The sequence below is a fragment of the Melitaea cinxia genome, chromosome Z (assembly GCF_905220565.1).
Source record: "Melitaea cinxia chromosome Z, ilMelCinx1.1, whole genome shotgun sequence".
NCBI classification, from domain to species: Eukaryota; Metazoa; Arthropoda; class Insecta; order Lepidoptera; family Nymphalidae; genus Melitaea; species Melitaea cinxia.
The window spans coordinates 17,651,687-17,672,095 of record NC_059424.1 but is presented as its reverse complement, the minus strand read 5'-3'; the positions used below and the strand labels follow the sequence as shown (position 1 = coordinate 17,672,095).

At 34.0% G+C, this 20,409-nt stretch overlaps 1 protein-coding gene across 1 annotated transcript in view; it reads left to right on the top strand.

Moving 5' to 3' along the window:
- The window catches only part of LOC123668394, a 43,273-nt gene extending 23,656 nt beyond the window's left edge, over positions 1–19,617 (top strand). Inside the window, exons 3-6 of the mRNA XM_045602126.1 lie at positions 7,341–7,480; positions 13,915–14,151; positions 17,167–17,305; positions 18,615–19,617. Of these exons, the coding sequence (XP_045458082.1) occupies positions 7,341–7,480; positions 13,915–14,151; positions 17,167–17,305; positions 18,615–19,429 (1,331 nt within the window). The 3' untranslated portion in view covers positions 19,430–19,617. The remainder of the gene's footprint in view (positions 1–7,340; positions 7,481–13,914; positions 14,152–17,166; positions 17,306–18,614) is intronic.
- Positions 19,618–20,409: the final 792 nt, after the last annotated feature.

The following is a 20,409-nucleotide window of genomic DNA, read 5'->3' as shown; positions in this document are numbered from 1 at the left end:
CTAGTTGTGGCTGATTTTGTTATAAATATTATAAAATACACAAACACAGAATTCGTTCTTTATTAATTTGTTATAATTATTATAGGCTTTACCTGTCAAATTAGAGAGTCAAACTTAATCCTAGTAACATTATAAACGCGAAAGTTTGTACGTATGGATGTATGGATGTTTGTTCATCTTTCACGCAAAAACTACCGAATGGATTTTAGTGAAAGTTTACAATAGTATAACTTTTTTTTAATTAACTGATTTAATTCTAATAATTATTCTAATTATTATTATTATATAATTATATATATCTCTCACGGTCGGTTTTGGACTCACTACGAACACTGCAATGTTGAAAATAATACGCCTCAATACTTGAAAATTAAAATTTAAATAAAAAAAGGCATGGGCACTCAAGAGCCTATGGATGTTAAAATTTAAAAAAAAAAAAAATAGTATAACTTATACATTAAAATAACACATAGGCTATAATTTTTAATAATAGTGTATAAACTGTCCAATATATAACGATAATTTTCAAGTAAATCGGAAAAAAATCTGCCATCTGCGAGCTATTCTGGCGTACGCTGCAAAAACTGTGGAGTTTACACGTATATAATGTACAAGAGAAATGTTTTTCTTAATTAGTCCCACAAAAAAGTCCGCAATAGCATCTATCTTTTATGAGTAAGCCATTATCGCCAAAACAGTGAACCATAAATACAGTAACAAATTGGTTTTTATAACGCAGAACCAATTTTGATGAATTTTGTTATAAAGATAGATATTTAGAAGATAATAATCTATTCGAAGTACTTACTAATCCTGCGCAGACGAAGTCGCGGGTACCAGCTAGTAATGTCTATTTACGTCTAACAATTCCATATTTCGTAGTACCTAATAATATTTGTCTAAACAAAAAAAAAAACAATTTTGTTCTCAATATTGTTTCTTGAAATATGACAGTTTTCATCTAAATAATCATACTTGTAAATAAGAGACAATTTATTATGATGTTACTCCGAAAATTTTCTCCGTATATTCTCCTTCTGTTGACAGGCCATTGTACTGAGGAGATTACACAGTATTCAGTGACATTTGCACAAATATGAAACGGCATGTTACATTTGAAAAAGAAAATTACTGCGAAATGTTACATACAAATTTACTTCACGGGGGATATTTTTGTGAAGTGCTCATTAAATAAACAAGTGTGAACATTAATTCATCTGAGGCAGAGTTACAATTAGTGATAGTCTTAGTATTTTTACAAGATTATTTTCAATGCAGCATCTATAAACTTTTTTATTTGTTTGTATAGGAATCGTGTTAAATAATTTTATGAGCCTGTGTGTGACTTTGCATGCACGCGCGCGTGTGTGTGTGTGTGTGTGTGTGTGTATTTTATAAAAAGATACTAAGCAGTTAAGAATGCCCAATAAGTTTTCCGCGTCAAAATACGAAACACTAAAAAAAATTCACAGCGGTTTCCAACACCTGAACTATTGTTTACACAAAACCCGCATCTTAACTAAGATCTATTCTTTTACACACGTGGGCGTGTTATAATTAGTTTAACGTCCTGTTTTATTACATCCGACGTGAATATAACAGCTGGTGTGACGAACGTCATAATTTTAAAGCCAGGTAGAGAATCTTTAATGTTATTATCGCATATGCTATAAATATGCGCTAACGTTTTAATGAAAACAATAGACGTGTACTATTAATGACTACTCCGAAGATAAAAAATAAGAAACTGAGAGAGATTTGACTTATTTACACAATTTTTATACTACCAGTTCGCTCACCTGATGATAAGCGATTATCGTAGTCTATACACGCGTGCAATACTACAAGCATCATAAGCTTATTGCCGACGATACCCCCAAATACTCCCCCCACCACCAGGAGCTCTGCTCACCTTACTCACCAGAGCAACACAGCAATGCTTGAGAGCAGTATTATTTAGCTGTGATCTTCTGTAAGGTCGATGTACTTTCCCAGTCGGGCTGCTCCAGGTTTGGCGCAGGATATATGCTGCTATATCCTAACTCAATTAGAGATTTTATTGACAACGGTATTACAAAAAGTCATAAATGTTATTATAAATAAGAACTATATACTTATTATGCATAGCAAATTTTACGATATACAGTAGTTAAAAAATCGATGATTGTTCACTTTTTTTAAAGAATACTTGGGGAGTTGTGATCTACAGTCGATACCGAAGCCAAAAATATAGTTTTGAGAATTTTTGTCTGTTTGTCTGTATGTATGTCCGGGATAAACTCAAAAAGTTCTGCATGGATTTACTTCAAATTTAGCACAAATATTATTAAGAAGTCGGGTCAACATATAGGCTACAAGTTATCACGCTATCACCTACGGGGAACGAGCAGTGAACCTTTATTTCTTCAACGCATTCTGTAACAACGTGTAATCTAACGACGCATATTTGAATGTTGTTATTATGTTAATAACCATGCTATAAGCTAGCTACATACTATAAATAAAGACATTCTGTAGTATATTTAGTATCAGCATTACATCCGTGCGAAGCCGGGGCGGGTCGCTAGTAATAAATACAGTAGAATAAAAACCACTGAGATTTATATTAATTACTAGTGCATTTTATATTTAAAACATTGTTCGTCTCTAGGTGTAGTTATATTATGTACCGAAGTCGATGCAGGTAGAGCACGTACGCTGGGATTATGTTTCCCTTTTAGAACGAAGATACGTAATTACCAATTATAGAAATTAAAATATAAAACGTAAGTTTTATATTTTTCATTACGTATAAATATTTTTACCTATGTGACCGTTATACATATTTAAAATGCACAACTTAAGAACTAAATATTTAAGATAGTTTTAGTACAAATCATGTCCGCGTGGAAAATATATAGCTATGTTTAATAATATATATGTGGTTCATTTTTTACTGAAAAGAAAATAAATGCTCAAATAAACTCTGAGATACATTAAAAGACTAGATAATTTCGTAATACGTATTTGATCAAACGTGTTGATACTGCACGCAGTGTATACTTAAAATTAAAAAATACAAAGAAAGACGTTTCAATTCTATGCACAAGAGCACGCGTATAAATAGAAGGCTGTTAATATGCCACGTGCAATCGTATCTTGTTTCAATTTCCGAAATAATGGTCTGCAAATATTTACAATGCCATATGAAACGCGACGCCGCGTTGGCGCAACGGTTACAGCCATGGATTGTACCTGTTGCGCTGGCGGTTGCGGGTTCGATCCCCGCACATGACAAACATTTGTATTGGCCATACAGGTGTTTGCCGTGGTCTGGGTGTTTGTGCAGTCCTTGTGGATCTCCCCACTGTGCCTCGGAGAGCACGTTAACCCTTCGGTCCTGGTTGTTATCATGTACACCTGATAGCGATCGTTACTCATAGTAGAGTTACTCATATATCCGCCAACCCGCATTGGAGCAGCATGGTGGATTAAGCCCTGATCCTTCTCCTACATGGGGAAAGAGGCCTTTGCATGAAGCCATGCCAGTAGTGGGATATTACAGGCTGAAGCGTATATGAAATATTACAAAGACAACGTGACGACACAAGTGTTATGTAAAATTCATTTTTATTCATACTGCAATGCAGAAAAATGTCTGAATTGGGTACAAACTTTTAACCACGTTTTAAATCAGAGAAGATGGATTAGTTTTGAATTTTTTTATAATATTGCTACCCGCGCTGTATTACCCGCTTTACTGTATGTATGTATTAATCGGATAGAGTTTAGTAAAAACAGCAAATGTACATCTTTATTGAAAAGTGTTTGTAATAAATTTCACATCGATATGTGACTATAATTTTTGTCTTCGTTTGAATAAAAATTAATATACGTAATTAAAACATTGTTACATCTTACGGTAAAATCATAGTGGAGTAACTAAAATTACTGCAAATAATTAGAGAATATTTTAAAACTAATTTTACCAATTTTACCAACGCTTTGTAGGCTTTTTTAATGAACACAAGAAATAATCATATACACTATTTCTATGTATGAATTTACTATTTAGGCGAAATGTAAAAATGGCGAAAAATAAAATGAGTAACTTTCATTTTAATATTATAATATTTAAAAAGAAACTTCATTGTACTGTATTAGTCAATAAAACCTATATAACAAATATTCATTATTTACTTAAGAAAAAGAAAATACAAGCAAATTTGTTTTAACTGAGGTAGTGCACAACAGTAAATTTCCTGCTCAAAATATGGAGCAGTCCGACTAGGGACTTCGCCCTTACAGAAGATTACAGCTAAATAATGCTGTTTTCAACCAGTGTTGTGTTCTCGTTGGTGAGTAAGGTGACCAGAGCTCCTTGGGAGAATCGGAGATTGGGTCGGCAACGCGTTTGCGATGCTTCTGGTGTTGCAGGAGTCTATAAGTTACGGTAATCACTTACTATCAGGTGATCCGTACACATGTTTGGCGATCTAGTTACATTTAAAAAATTACTATTTAAAATTAATTATAATAATCATAACGATAATCTCATACTTAGCTTTGATATAATGAAGCAGCTTGTGAAAACGTTTAAAACTGATACTGCTGTAAAACAGGGCGATGTAATATCACCGAAACTGTTTACCACTGCGCTGGAGAATGTCCTTAAGACCTTGGATTGGGGGAACGAAGCATCAACGTCAACGGCGAATACATCTCCCACCTACGTTTCGCCGACGATATCATCATCTTTGCGGAGACGTTGGATGAGCTCGGCTAAATGCTGGCCGGCCTAAACGAGTCCTCCCGAAGTATCGGTCTCGGTATGAACTTGGACAAAACGAAGTTATGTTTAACAACCAAGTGATACCGAGATCGGTGTCGGTCGATGGTTCTCTTCACGAAGCTGTTCAGGATTATATTTACCTAGGCCATATTATCCAACTAGGTCGCAACAACTTTGATAGGAGGATTCGGTTGGGCTGGGCGGCATTTGGCAGGCTTTGTCGAGTCTTAACTTCGAAGCTTCCGCAATGCTTGAAGACAAAAGTCTTCGAGCAATACGCCCTGCATGTATTAACACTTAACATCGGAGCCAAGACGTGGACGCTGATGAAGGGACTAGTCCACAAGTTTAAAGTCGCTCAACGTGCAATGGAACGGGCTATGCTTGGGGTTTCTCTCAAAGATAGGATTAGAAATGAGACTATCCACGAGAGAACGAAAGTAACCAACATAGCTCACAAAATTAGCAAGTTGAAGTGGCAGTGGGCTGGTCATCAGTGTCGCAGGACCGAAGGCCGTTGGAGCAGACGGGTCCTGGAGGGGAGACCGCATCTTGGCAAGGGCAGTGTGGGACGTCCTTCTGCCCGTTGGACCGACGATCTAAGTAAGATTGCCGGTGTAGGCTGGACGAGGATTGCGGAAAACCGGAATATCTGGCGCGAACTTGGAAAGGCCTATGTCCAGCAGTGGACTGCAACAGGCTGAACTGACTGACTGACAGACTACTGTAAGTATGTATAGTCCATTGTTTAATTTTGTACAAAATAGCCTAATTCGTCTTTAAAAAAATCCGCCAAATGAATAATAGCCCACCTGCACAATACAGAACGTTTTTCGATAAGTTATATGCCATAAATACGTTTTACATGTAAAAATTTATTTTATTAATATTTAAATCAGGTTAAACTCAATGTCGTAATATTATATATAAAATTCCCGTGTCACAATGTTAGTTAACATACTCCTCCGAAACGGCTGGACCGATTTTTAAGAAATTTTGTGTGCATGCCGGGTAGGTCTAAGAATCGGCCATCATCTATTTTTCATACATCATAAATTATAAGCGATTGTTTTTTCCCAGTTATTTAGTTCCTTTTTTCTTAATAAATAAATCTAAAAAACAATGACAAAAACTATTATCTGGAGCCCTTTACCAACGCATCTTATTCGTATCAAAATATATTTGAGAAAAAAGTTAACTAATACAAAAAAAAAGAATTATCCAGTTTGGTGCAGTCGTTCTGATGTTGTGCGTAGGTACATGCATTTTTTTATCCACAATTTCTTATTACAATACACAGCTTAACCACAGCTACAGTGTTCTATGATTTTAAAAGTGCAAATTTGCCAGTTTAGAGGAATTCTTTTTTCAAAACAAAAATCCCGTTTCTTGTCATGTTTCGCTTTAGTTGCTGACTTAAATTACCAATTGGTCACGTATGTATACGAATTTATTCTTTGACGTTCAAAGGAGTTCTTGCAAAGTGCAACTTTTATGTCTTTCGCGTTTGTGCTATTTCATTCGTTTGGAAGAAATAATGTAATTTAAGGAACACATAAGGACGTCTTTTGGTATTTTTATCCCTAACTTTAAGTTGAGTTCTATATTTTTATAAAAATATGAAAATACCTTACTGTTGGATGTTTTTTTTTCTTAAAAACAATGTTATAATAGTATTTAACAGATCAGGAGTCTTAAATGTTTAACAACGATTTAATAGCGATCAAAGTTGAGCTGGGTCCTTAAAAAAGTAGTAACCACAAATACGAAAATAAAGGCCCATGTAACAAATAAAGGCATTGAATCAAAGTTTAAAAATATCAATTAAACATAATTGTCGTCTCATATTAATAAAGTAGTATTGGTAAAGTTTTCTATCAAAAACAAAAACCATTTAAATAACTTAGCACATGATGACATGTTATGTGACCACTATGTCTATAACGACTTGAATATCAAAGACTCCGAGAGATAGAAACCTTTGCAAAGTACTTCACTTTCGATATTTTAATAAGTGTATCCTATTTTTAAAAGTACCTTATTACATTATAGTTTCTTTATTTTATAATTTTAGTTTTACGAAGATTTAATTTATTATTCATAAAGATAATGTTATAAGTAAGATCCTTTCCTTGTTTATACCTCCTATATAATACTTTCGGTAACTTTTCCAAGATAGAGACAGAGTCCACACAGCCAGTATTAAATAAAATTTTAAGCAATGTTTAGCTTCATAAAATACGATTTTTTTTTATATAAGTGGAGGAAAGAGTTGTATCGTAGTTAACATCAACTTATACTTTCTAGTTCACCTTATAGACTATGATGGAGCTGGCATCAATAACTTTGTTGAGGTACATTGAACAACTGAAAAATCTTGTTCAGTATTAAAATATATTTTTTTATTTCTCTATAAAATTGATAGTAAATAAATGGTGTAAATGATTTTTGACCCGTTACCACATATTGAAGTTCAGCATTTATCACTACAACAATTTTACATTATAACCTTAAAAGGGTTATCAAACGGATAATAATTTATTCGATGTAAGTGCTATCTGATCATCAGAGCCAGTCTCAGAATGTGGTGCATCGGAATCGGGTGCTGCTTCCACTTCCAAGGAGGAGCCGAAGCCTGCTCAAAATAGACCAAATCACTTGGATCTCCTGCCGCCGCCGCCCAGAAAGGAGGGGAAACGTACATCTCAGGTAATGCATTGCTCTTGCTCTCTTCTGATTTATATGCCATAACATTATATTCTTCGTTTTGAAAATGTGCACGAAATTACAGAAGGATGAAAGATTAAAAAAAACTACATTAGTGTGTCATATTTGTTTTTAAGACTGAATACGAAGCGTTTTTTTTTACAATAATAAAATAAAAACAAATTTTAGCCTTTCCTAATCTTCTAAATGCTTAAAAAGTAAAAAAAAAACGAGAGTACTTAAGACCACACGACTGAAGTGAAACTACATTAGCACAATCTAACTTATATCTTCCTCTCAACTTTCGTTCGCCTGAGCTGATCACGCTTTTCGTAACGCTATCGTCACGCATTCACCAGTTTACTCCCCTAGTCAAGCATGCCTAAATAAGTTTTACTTCAAAAATGTCTTTCAAGTTCTGTAAATAGGTTTGATACTTCAGTAAGTAGTTGGATAGTAATCAATCTTTAAAATCAATATTTTAAGGAAAAAAACAGAGAATGTATAATTTATATTGCTTAGAATAACATTTATTGAAGTAGGATATAACAGGAAATACTCTGCTCAAAATTTGGAGTAGCCCAATAAATCTACTAGACTTATTGGGCTGCAGAAGTCGGTTTTTCTTCGTTTGCCTGCAAACACAATTATTTTTTTTCGAATTGCTGTTGGCCCTATCGGCCTTTACAGCGTCACCGGTGAGAAGGGCCGGGTACTATAGACACCGGCCGCGAAGGGAGAAGAGGAGCTCTCTGGGAGGGCTCGGGGAAAACGCACGCCCTTAGGGTGTCTCCTAGCGAGATCGTACCTCGGCTTAGAGCGTCGTCGGAGTGAAGGAGGCGCTATACGGAGCGCTGAGGTGGCTTACGGACGGTCCGCTACGCGCCTAGGCGCGTGCGAGCCGTCAGAATGCGGGGACCTCGGCCTCGCCGGCGGAGGCGATGTGTGTGTGTGGTGGTGTATATGGCGTTAAGCACCGTGATCATATCGTCAGGGTCGGTTAAGATGTGCATGGGACGTCTTTGTACTGTCTGTACGTTTCCTCTACCTACGTAGTTGCAAGCCTCTGCTACAAGAGGGTTTGGGTGACAGCGTGCCTTCTCAAAATACGCCGTAGCGAGTATTTTGAGGTGCTTTGCGATCGAATCGATTTTAAGGTCGCGATGTAAGTCGACATTACACACGTACCACAGCCAGTACGTGGCAGTGCGTAAAAACTTGTTCTGAATGATTTGAAGCCTATGGATGAGCGTCGGCTTTACATGAGCGAAGACAAGGCACGCGTAGGTCATAATAGGTCGTACGCAGGCCTTGTATAATATCGTCTTATTTCTAAGAGACATTTTACTCCCCCCGCATAGCAGCGTGTGCAATCGACCTAGTACGAACGCTGTTCTGTTTCGGACTTGGTCTATGTGGGCTTTGAACGTAAGTTTATTGTCAAGTATGACGCCTAGGTACTTTGTTTCCTTTAGCCAAGAAATCGGAGGGCCGAATAGGGTTATGGTTCCGGGTCGACCTTTCGTCCAGAAGACGCGCTTGGTATGTTTAACAAAGTGCACTGCTGCACTATTTTCGGGATTTACTTCGATTCTTCATTTCTTAAACCACTCGCCGAGCATGATAGGGTCATGTAATTATTATATGTAAAAAAATAAGGCAATACAAAGTTCGCCAGGTCAGCTCGTAAATACATATAACAAATATACATTATACATAGTCATCCTTTTCCCAAAAACATGTACAAAGTCTACACGTTTATCTGTCGTTAAATAAATAAAAAACAATTACCTACGTAGTTTTATGGATAGAAAAACGATAAAAGACCTAATACGGTATCATGTGTTGGCTCCTAATATTGTTTACAATACTGGGAGACCGCGTGTAGATAGTGCGGTATTAGCAAATTTCTTGATTTCACAATAAAAACATCTCTCCAGTAAACAAAGCATATTAAAATATCACGAAGTTACATTGAAGTCGATTATATATTAATTCATAAATTAATACAAAGTAAGTTATCTTTATAGACTCTTAAGTGTATTTATATGGTTCTCAGAACGTATAAATTTTCAAGTGTGATGTAATTTGATGACCACATCATAATAAACACATTCATTTATAATAAACGTATCACGTCTAGACACCTACGATATATAATATTACTTTTTAAGATACAAAAAAAATCATCTCAATATATTTACCATATATATATTATCATGTCATCATTACAGCCTATACAGTCCACTGCTGGACATAGGCCTCCACAAGTTTACGCCAAAAATAACGTGAACTCATGTGTTTTGCCCATAGTCACCACGCTGGGCAGGCGGGTTGGTGACCGCAGTACTGGCTTTGTCGCACCGAAGACGCTGCTGCCCGTCTTCGGCCTGTGTATTTCAAAGCCAGCAGTTGGATGGTTATCCCGCCATCGGTCGGCTTCTTAAGTTCCAAGGTGGTTGTGGAACCTTGTTATCCCTTAGTCGCCTCTTACGACACCCACGGGAAGAGAGGGGGTGGCTAAATTCTTTAGTGCCGTAGCCACACACACAGCAATAATTGTGTTTGCCTGCAAACACAATTATTTATGTTACTACAATCGTTTATATATGTATTAATTACCTATTATATTATAGGCGTAATAACGGGAAGATCCCGAGATTAGACTCTAACAAACAACGATGTACCATTACATGTTTATGTTTGGTTTTAATATTTACCGTATTTTAATAATAATTATATCGGTTTATTGAATACAAGGCAGAAGTTTAGTTAGTGTTTTGTTTCATTCAATTAGTTAAATAAATGATAAAAAGCACAAAAATATATTAAATATGATTTCTTAATAATATCAACAAATAATAAAACGAAGAACAATCTTGAAATCAACACCTAACATCGATACGAAAGATTTACGATATCGACACTCACGTTTATTAATGAACTTGCAAAAGATGTTTTAATTTTACGATACTTTCGCAAAGCGATATATTTTAACGTTGAAAAGAGAAAACTACCTAAGCGACATATCTGCAAATTTACTAAAAAGAGTAAGTGAAACATTCACGAATATTAATGTAATTTACGAAACGGATATTTTAAGAACCGGTAAAGGTCTGGATTCTGAAATACATTTATTATATGTATTTACTTATTTAAACTCTTTATTGACCAACAACTAACAAAAAAGGAACAGTTGGAACAGAATGTGCACAGAATGTGTGTGTGTGTGGAATTCTTTCCCATTTTACCTGTAGTCTAAACAAATAGAGTTATACATATATTTAAGGTTTAATTAGTCATTATATAGGATACATATTCATATATTAGTAGAAGTGTTACTGAAGCGCTACAGAAATTGCAACGTGATATATCGTCGCCTCTCACTGTCACCTACTATGACAGCAGGGCTGGTTCATTTTTAACTTAGGATTGTAATTCATATAATTGCCACTCGACAGAAAATGCTGCTAGTATTTTTAGCTCCATTTTACCCGGGATATATTTATATTAGAATACTAAATATTATGCTCTTTATTTAAGTTTCGAAGTTATTAATACAGTTCTGTTCTTCATTAGAAGAGCATTAATTCCATTAATTGATGGCATTAATTCTTCGTTACATTGTCAATTAGAGACAAATACCTTTTGTGATATTACCATAGGGCGAGACACTAATGGTACTAAAGCCTGTACCTGTCCGTTTTTGATATGTAATTTTTCGAAATATCGTGTAGGCAACTTTTTATATACATAGATGGATGATAAAAACAATCAGTAAGCCTAATGGTATTCATTCGATAAACGCTTCCTCATTTTCGCTATATTTTTTCAGAAAAAAGTGTAGCAATATTCCGTAGAAAATAATGATAAAGTCACTTTTATTTTCTCCTCTCTTCCTCCTATTTGTTAAACTTTTGCTACTGATTAGGACGGAAAATTGGACTTCGTTTAGGGCGAGGAGCTTGTGTTTCTAACTATAAATTTTGCAAATAATGAACTTGGTATTAGCAGTGAGTGTATTGTATTGAGAATTTTTATCAAATAATAAATTATTTATAGGATAATATAAGAGTAACAAGTATATATAGAATATATTTTTTGTTGTTATTGTTTTATCTATTTATGTGTCCCGTGTTCTTGATTTAATCGGGATTTTTAGGATAGGACTTATTAAATATAACAATAGAAAACTTCTCTTATGATGTAGATGAATAATAATTATATATAATTCAAATAAAAATTATCATAACCGGATAATCTATACCAAAGTTTTAAATCTCTGCTACCAACAGGAGTCCAATTCACGCAAAAGTTACGACATGATGCAAAATAGAATAAAAATAGAGACAATATCAGTTGTGGAAATAGAATACTCGTAATGATCTCTCACTCACATCGAATCCGAGAATCGTGAAGATAAATCAAAACTATAATAATATCATCGACCCGGTAATAATACTACGTGCTCTTACTCTTGACGCATTATTGACGTATGTTGTAGTAGTCGGCAAAATAGTGAGTTCGCTGAAATTGATATTACCGTAAATGTTGATAGAAATGAAACTTTGTATCTGATTTTTTTAATATGTTGAAATTTGCTTTGATAATACACACTCACACAGGAGCATATTATACACACAGAGAGTGGACGCTATGAATTTTTGAAAACACTATCATTATCACTATCACACTGTATCTGCGATACTTGTAGTGCCAAAATATCAGATATATGAATTAGCACAATTAACGACAAATATAGTATACATCCTGTTTCAGATCCTATCAACAGTGTAGTAAAGCTTAAAATTAAAAATATATATTTATGTTTGGGAATGGACTAATCGTTATTCTATAATTTGTTACATAATTTATATTTGGAATTGAAATAATTTAACCAGGATTATTTAAATTATGTATAAATAATAATAAATGGTAATATTAATGTTACAATTATAGTATCGTTATTAAAACATAATTACAACGTATTACGAACTAATGATGCCCTTTTTACTCGTGTGTCATACGAGTATAATACCCATTTTAATTACGTATGATACACGAACTGTTTCAACTGTAATGCCTGTTACACATGCATTAAATTTAAATCTAAATTTTGCATAAAACCATCAAATTACAGAAACAGTTCCACTCTCGTGACTCCACAAAGAAAACTTTCTGACAATACTTACACAGTTAGATGATTTGCAATTAAGAAATTAGAAGCGAAAATTGTGTTTAGTATATTTTTCTGTTTCTAATTATTTGCACAAAAAATTTAGGTGCTTGCAGATGACATACCAGACGTTCTTTGAAAATAAATCATATATTATATTAATACACTAAGGTTAAAATATTTACCTCCCTTTCTAGAATAAACCATAGATAATTGCTTGCTCTACCAGCATATACAACCGAAAAATTTGTTATTGCTTTTGATTTTTTAAATTAATTAATTATTAAAATTATATAGATATATATCTATATAATTTTAATAATGCCGGCTTTAATTTTGAAACAACGTCCATATGATTGACGGTCGGTAAATTTTTTGTTCAATTTCAAATCAACTCACATATAAATATTTTTTGTAATTTTGTAAAGTGATAATTATTATACTTGTATACACGGGTATAGCTAGTTAAATATAATCCATGCCCTTTTTTGACAATTGAATTTTATGAATTTCTTGTATTTCATTGCATAACATCTTTCGATGTTTAATAAAAGTAACCCGGAATTGTATTGTATTTATACTCACTTAGAGTTTAAATTTTTTACTATATATTAAATGGCATTAAATTTATAAACATTATATACTTTGTGTAGGAACATAAAGTTTAATTTGATATTAGGCTTTAGATTCTACCACATAGGTACGAATATCTAAGCAACAAAGTGTAGCTGAAGCGATTGCGACACTGACGTCAGTCCATGTCGACGTAAGCGGATTAGCTGAAACAGAGATTTCTCTCAAACGCTTTTTGACTTTGAATGATTTTACGAAATTTAGTTTGTACATGTGTGTTGAATGAGCTTCGATTAAAAAATCGAATGAAGAACGCAATAGCGAAATCATTTATTATTTTATTATATGTTCTTTTATACAGCAAATTTAAATATTAGGCTTGTATGTTTTTAACATTAATTAATTATAACTTTTAAGTGCATGCGACTTCTTATTTTTATAAATATATGACATACTAACACCTTCAGGCACATGAAAATACTTCTCTACGAACAGCTTATTTAAAATTATAACCCAAATAATAAAACTTTAAATTTGAATCTTCTGAGGTTTGAACATGCTTTTAAGCACAATTCCCAGCCATATATAATATATTTTTAATAAACTTTTAAAACGGAACGCGGTCATAAAAAAACCTGTTATTGTGGCGTATTGCAACGATAAATCTATAAAATAATATTTGTTTCAGCGCTCAACTCCAGTGCCGAGTATCAATCTACCAGAGTTACCTGAATGCGTAACGAAAGTGGAGATGGCAAGTGTTCCGGAGGGAGATGTTGCAACACCTCTCAGCGCACAACATCAGTTGCAACTCCTGCGCGAGCGGCTCGAGCAACAAGCACAACAAACACGGGCAGCGGTCGCGCAACTGCTTCTGTTGCGTGACCAGCTCGCCGCGGAACAAGCAGCGCGTTGCGAGGCCCAAGTGAGTATCCATGTTCCTATTTTTTCCATGTAAAAGGAAGCATTCTCTTAATGTTATTTGGAATGCTGTGTGGCTACGGTAGTTTAGAATATAACCACCCCTCTCTTCCCATTGGTGTCGTAAGAGGCGATTAAGGGATATCAAAGTTTCAATACCATCTTGGAACTGGTGAAGCCGACCGATGGTGAGATAACCTTCCAACTGCCGGCTTTCAAATGTACAGACCAAAGAGGGACAGCGGCGTCTTCGGTGCAATATAGGCAGCACTGAAGTCACCAACCCGCCTGTCCAGCGTGGTGCTATGAGCAAAACTCATTTTAGACTTTAGTTCCCAGCAGCCAAACCGGTGGAGGAGGAATGTTTGGCGCGAAAATGTTGTGGCCTACATCCAGCCGTGGACTGTGATAGGCTGATTGATGTATGTAATTGAAATAAAAAGACAAGCCTACTTAATAAAACATCGGGTATATTGTAATGGATGGAATAATGGACGATCGAAAACTTACGGTTCTGGCTTTACTTGATTTTAGTAATGCCTTTAATACTGTGGACTTCGATATACTGTTGTCTGTGTTAGGTTCCTTTAACATATCTCCACCAGTAATTGACTGGTTTCAAAGTTACTTGTATGGGCGTCGGCAGCGTTTGCAAGTTCAAGATACTTTCTCTGACTGGGCTAACGTATTTGCTGGCGTACCGCAAGGTGGCGTGTTGTCTCCTCTTCTTTTTTCTTTATTTATAAATTCAGTAACTACCAACTTATCTTCTCTCTATCACCTGTATGCAGACGATCTTCAAATATACACTCACTCTAAGCTGGCTGATCTACCCACGAGTATCCAGCAACTAAATAATGACCTGGACCTTATTTTTAAATGGAGTAATGCGTACGGGTTAAAAGTTAATCCTGCTAAGTCTCAAGTGATTATCGTGGGTAGTCCAAAACTAGTCAGTAGCATTGATTGGTTACTTTTACCTCCTGTACTCTTCAACAAAGTTGTTTTGAACGTCAGTGATAAAGTGAACAATCTAGGAATAACTTTCGATCGTCATCTCTCTTGGTCACCTCAATTAACTGAGCTAAGCCGGAAATTGTTTGCAGCCGTCGGTTCACTCCGTCGACTCCAGTACTTTCTTCCCTTGCCTACCAAAATTGCGCTGGCACAATCACTACTTTTACCAATCCTTGACTATGCAGATACGTGTTTTCTGGATCTCAAAGAGGAGCAACTAAATAAGCTTGAGCGCCTTCAAAATCTCTGTATAAGGTTCATATTTGGTCTTCGCAAATATGACCACGTCTCCGATTTTCGCAGTAAACTCAAGTGGCTCCCAATCCGCCTTCGCAGGAATACACATGTACTTACTCTACTCTACTGTGTTCTTTTTAATCCTAATGCCCCTCATTACCTTAAAGAACGGTTTACGTTTCTTTGCGATTCCCATGAGCGGTCCCTTAGATCTGAATCCAATTTGCTTCTGAAAATTCCTCCCCATTCTACCTCCTTCTACTCCAATTCATTTACTGTTAATGCTGCCCGTCTGTGGAACTCTCTTCCGCTTTCAATAAAACAAGCTCCAACACAAGCTTGCTTCAAGCAACGCCTTAAAAAGCATTATATGTCGCTCATTAAGTCATAACTGTCGCGATTTGTAGTTTACTTTAAGTGTACATATATGTATATATTTATGTGTGTGTGTGTATATATGTATATATTTTTATATGTGTATGTATGTATGTATGTGTGTATGTATGTTTATGTGTGTGTATATGTATATTATATAGTATACACTAAAATATTTACGTATTTATATATATATATATATATTTTTTTTCTTTAATAATCGTGTAAGTAAGTCTATCATATCGTAGTTTTATCTATTTATTATTGATTTTTCCTCCTTAATTTGTGCACACTTCTAACCGCTGCTACTGTATCGTGTCCAGTCCCCAAAGGTTATCTGGAAGAAATCGCTATTTAGCGATAAGATCGCCTTTGTACATCTTGTATTGTATCTTTCTTTATATGTGTCTGTATTTTGGTGTACATTAAGAATAAATAAAATAAATAAATAAATAATCTACGTAAGGATAAATAACTAAGCATAAACTTTAAAGATAACCGTAATAAACATGGTTTTTCTATTCTGTCTAATGAGTTTACTAACCAAAATAATGTGTGGTTTACAAAAAAGGGGTCAAACGCATTTTCGATATCATTCGATATTGGTAAATAAATATTTTTGTATTTTCTGTACCTTATAGTATACAAAACTGATTAATATCAAAAATACCGTTAAATAAATACATATAATTATGTCAAATATAAAAACGACAAAATAAATGTAATACGAGAACTTATGATTGAAACTAAAATGTGTCTCAACTAAATTTTAACTTATTATACTTACAAACGGCACAAATAATCTTAAATATATTAATGTGTACGTTAAAGAAAAGGCTATTCTGTGAAACCAACATTAGTACCAACTGCTACTTTGCGTGACAACTGTACTAATTCGTTGTTTCGTAATGTACGTCATAAAAATGAGAACAATAAAGATTACTTTGGAATAGATTAAACGAACGAATCTAATAATACGTATAGTTTTTAATTCTTTCTAAGGTTGAAGAAGTAAAATACTTCGTATCATATTTTTCACTTTTACCATATATGAACACAGTGCAAAATAAACCATACGATAAAAGTTATTTGTAACCTGCTATTTTGCAACCTGTCTTAGTTCTGGATAATGTGGATGTCTTTTCTTCTTTTGAATATTTTCACCGTCTATTTCTTTCTTACCTTTTAAACAATAAAATCATCATTCATCACAGTAAAATAAAAAATGTTAGAATTCCTCTAATTTGTCAAATTGTAAGTTTTTTAAAATCACGATAAAAATTATATAAGAGGGATACATGACTATAAAAGTTAAAACATTTAAAAATTACCATTTAATCGAGCACCTTCAAGTATTTAACGTAAGCAATGAAATGTAATTGTCTTCCAGGCCCGTACTCACCAGCTATTGGTTCACAACAAAGAACTGTTGGAACATATCGCTGCACTCGTCGCTCACCTGCAAGAGAAAGAGAAGGGTAGCAGTCGGCCAATCAGCGCTCAACAACTGACACTTTTGCCGCAGGTGCGTACAGACTTGTAAACGTTTTAATTTTTTATACGAAATTGCATTTATGGAGTTTATTTTTACCTTTTAGTTGCATGTTCGTTGCACGCAGCTGTTTCATTTTACATTTTGCTAAAAAGATTAAAACTTGTATGACGATAACATGAAACATCTTTATTACACACACACATACACACATTTTTTCTGTTACGTTTAAAAACATAACATTGTTTTTTTTAGTAATCTTTTATGTATGATAACAAATAAGCTTTTCAGTATGAGATGACGGTGAAACAACATCCTAAAAATATTTTCAGGATATCGACAGAGTATGTAAAAATAAATTGAGAATGTTTGAGTGAACGAAATCACAGAGAAAAAAAATCACGACACGAGGTTGACAATTTACGAATAAAATTTAGTATGAATATATTTGGACGATTAAACTGACCATAGCATATTTTTAGGCAACTACGAAACTCTGCGCTGCATTGACCAGTAGTGGACTTTTTCTCTTTTCTATGTTCAATAAAAAACATTTAATTATTTGTCTCGCAATTATTTTTTAATAATAATCGTATATTTGAAAATACAATTAATTTTAATGAGTAACTTTGATGGACAGTCGATATTTAGTTTTCATTTATGTGTTTGCTTATATAACTTTTGTTTTGCTAACGAAATTGATTTTGTTTTATATGCTCTAACTTATTTCATTGTTTGCGTATTTTTTTTTCAGACAGATATATTTAACAGAAATGATACCGTTAAACCCATTAAGACCATCAATATTAATATGATGTATGTATAACTATTTCGCCTTGACATATAAATTTACTTTTAATGTATTTTTTAATAGATTTAACGGTATCGTTTTTTTTTTTTGTTTTTTTTTTGTTGTGTATGTATAAATTTAAAAATCTCACCAGCTTCTACTTTTAGCCGTAACAACTGTTAAAAATCACAGTTTTCATTTAGAATAAAAATTATTTTTACATATCGGTAATACCGCTTCTATCGCTATAATAGTAGATATAATTGATTTTTTTTATACAGTAACACAATCTTAATTGTTACTGATAACATATACATAGAAAAACTAGAGTCTAAGTATTGTTTTTGTCAATATTATTATAACAATTACAAACTCATAAACTTATGATCTGCTAATACGTCATGTTAATGCTTTTTCGATGTTGTTTTTTACTTTTTCATTGGGCATGAATTTTTTGTTAAGTTTCGTATTGATATTGTTATTTTCTTATACAATATAAGCAGTAAAATAATTTAGAAAAAATAATAATATTAACAATACACGCAGAAATCTGGAGGCAACGAGGCGATAAATTCGGCCATGTGCAATGGAAACTGTCAGCCATGTAGCAACGACGCTCTGATCAATTTCTTCACACCGAATAACAAAATAACTCAGAATGTTGAAAATAACAACGTAAATCTATCACCTTTCTGTCTCACCCCGACCGCAGCGGACAAGCCAAATGGACCCAACTCGGCGCCAAACTTTGGTAGCATGACTAATGATCAGATTCAGAATTACTTGATATCGAAATTTCAAGATATGGCCTTCACCAACGGTAATGAAACGAAAACGAATCAGGGCAAACAATTTTACCAAAATTCTAATGCATTTCCTCACATACCACCACTGACTAACCATTATAGTAACTCTGATCTGGCGAGCCTGTTAAATCACCAGGCTTATAATGACAAACTTAGTTCCGGCGACGAAATGGGCGTTATAGCTCAAGCCATGAGTATCGGACAATCCCAGAATTCATTGTATAGCCACACAACATCCAAAGACTCTTCTCCTGACGGCACGAGTTCTGATGATGGTATTCCATTTATAATGCCGCTTTCGCATAATGGAACACTAACTGCAACAGGAAATGATGGCCGCGTGAGGCTCATCGTGCCTGTGAGCCCATCAGACAGTACATCGGATATTGGAGAGCCACAGAACGAAGCTAAGGGAAATCTAGGAGCGACTCTCAAGGTGCCTGGAATGGAACAGTCTCTGGCACCAGCAGCACCGATCACCCGTTCGACCAGCGAAAAAGTACCGAACAGGAGTGAAATGATGACGGCCTTGCGATCTCAATGGACCCGGCATACCACCAAGTAGACATATTATCTTAGCAAATTCCAGTTACCTATGCTAATTTTAAGTTACCTTAAGTTTGTCAACTAATTATCACACCATTATTCAATTATTTTGTTTGTAAAGCTCAAAATTACGAATACACCACATAGCACACAGAATATATTCGTGGTCGTACGTAAGAACAGGTTGTAACCCAGTTTACATATCAAATTTAATCTAGTCCAAATCTTATTTGAATACACTTGTATCCATTACATATCTTCATCATATCGAAATCAAATATAACTTATTTTTTATGAGCAATGTTATTTAGAATATTATTGGAGCCACGTCGATAGTAATTTTTACGAGGCTATAAAATATTTAATAGTAACCAATGAGTCTTTAAGAAAGACAATACTCTCAGTTTTAAACTGTTAAGTGTTATCCTATTTTTAATGTAAAAAGCAAGTTTTATTTTTTAAAATTGAACCCAGCGAAAAAATATCTTAATTTCAAAATAAACATAGTCTTATCATAGTATTTATTAGTAAAAAAAGAATTTAACCAATGTAGTAATTTTTCTTCGCCAATGATGGATGGTAATAAGAAACTTATTGCCGTTACTTTAACAAAATGTGCCAAAGTTTTATAAAAATTTTACAAATATATCTTCGTATCAAATAGAAAAAACTATTTTAGAAGATACTATAATTCATATTTATTAATAATCATAAGCTATCATATTTAACCAACATCTTAATAAATATTTCGAACTGTGTTGATCAATCAAAAAATATCAGTGTGTAGATTACGTGTCTGTATATGTCATAAATACATCCAAATATATCTTTCAGTAGGCGATGTTTAACAAATAATTACATATTAATTATATAGAAATAGAATTTAATGTTACCGAAATTTAAGCCTGAAGGTGAGCTCAAATCTAAGTGTTCTTGAAGGGTGGATTTCAAAAATGGGAAACTTTTATAGTATAACCTAAATAAAAATCTAAATAATCT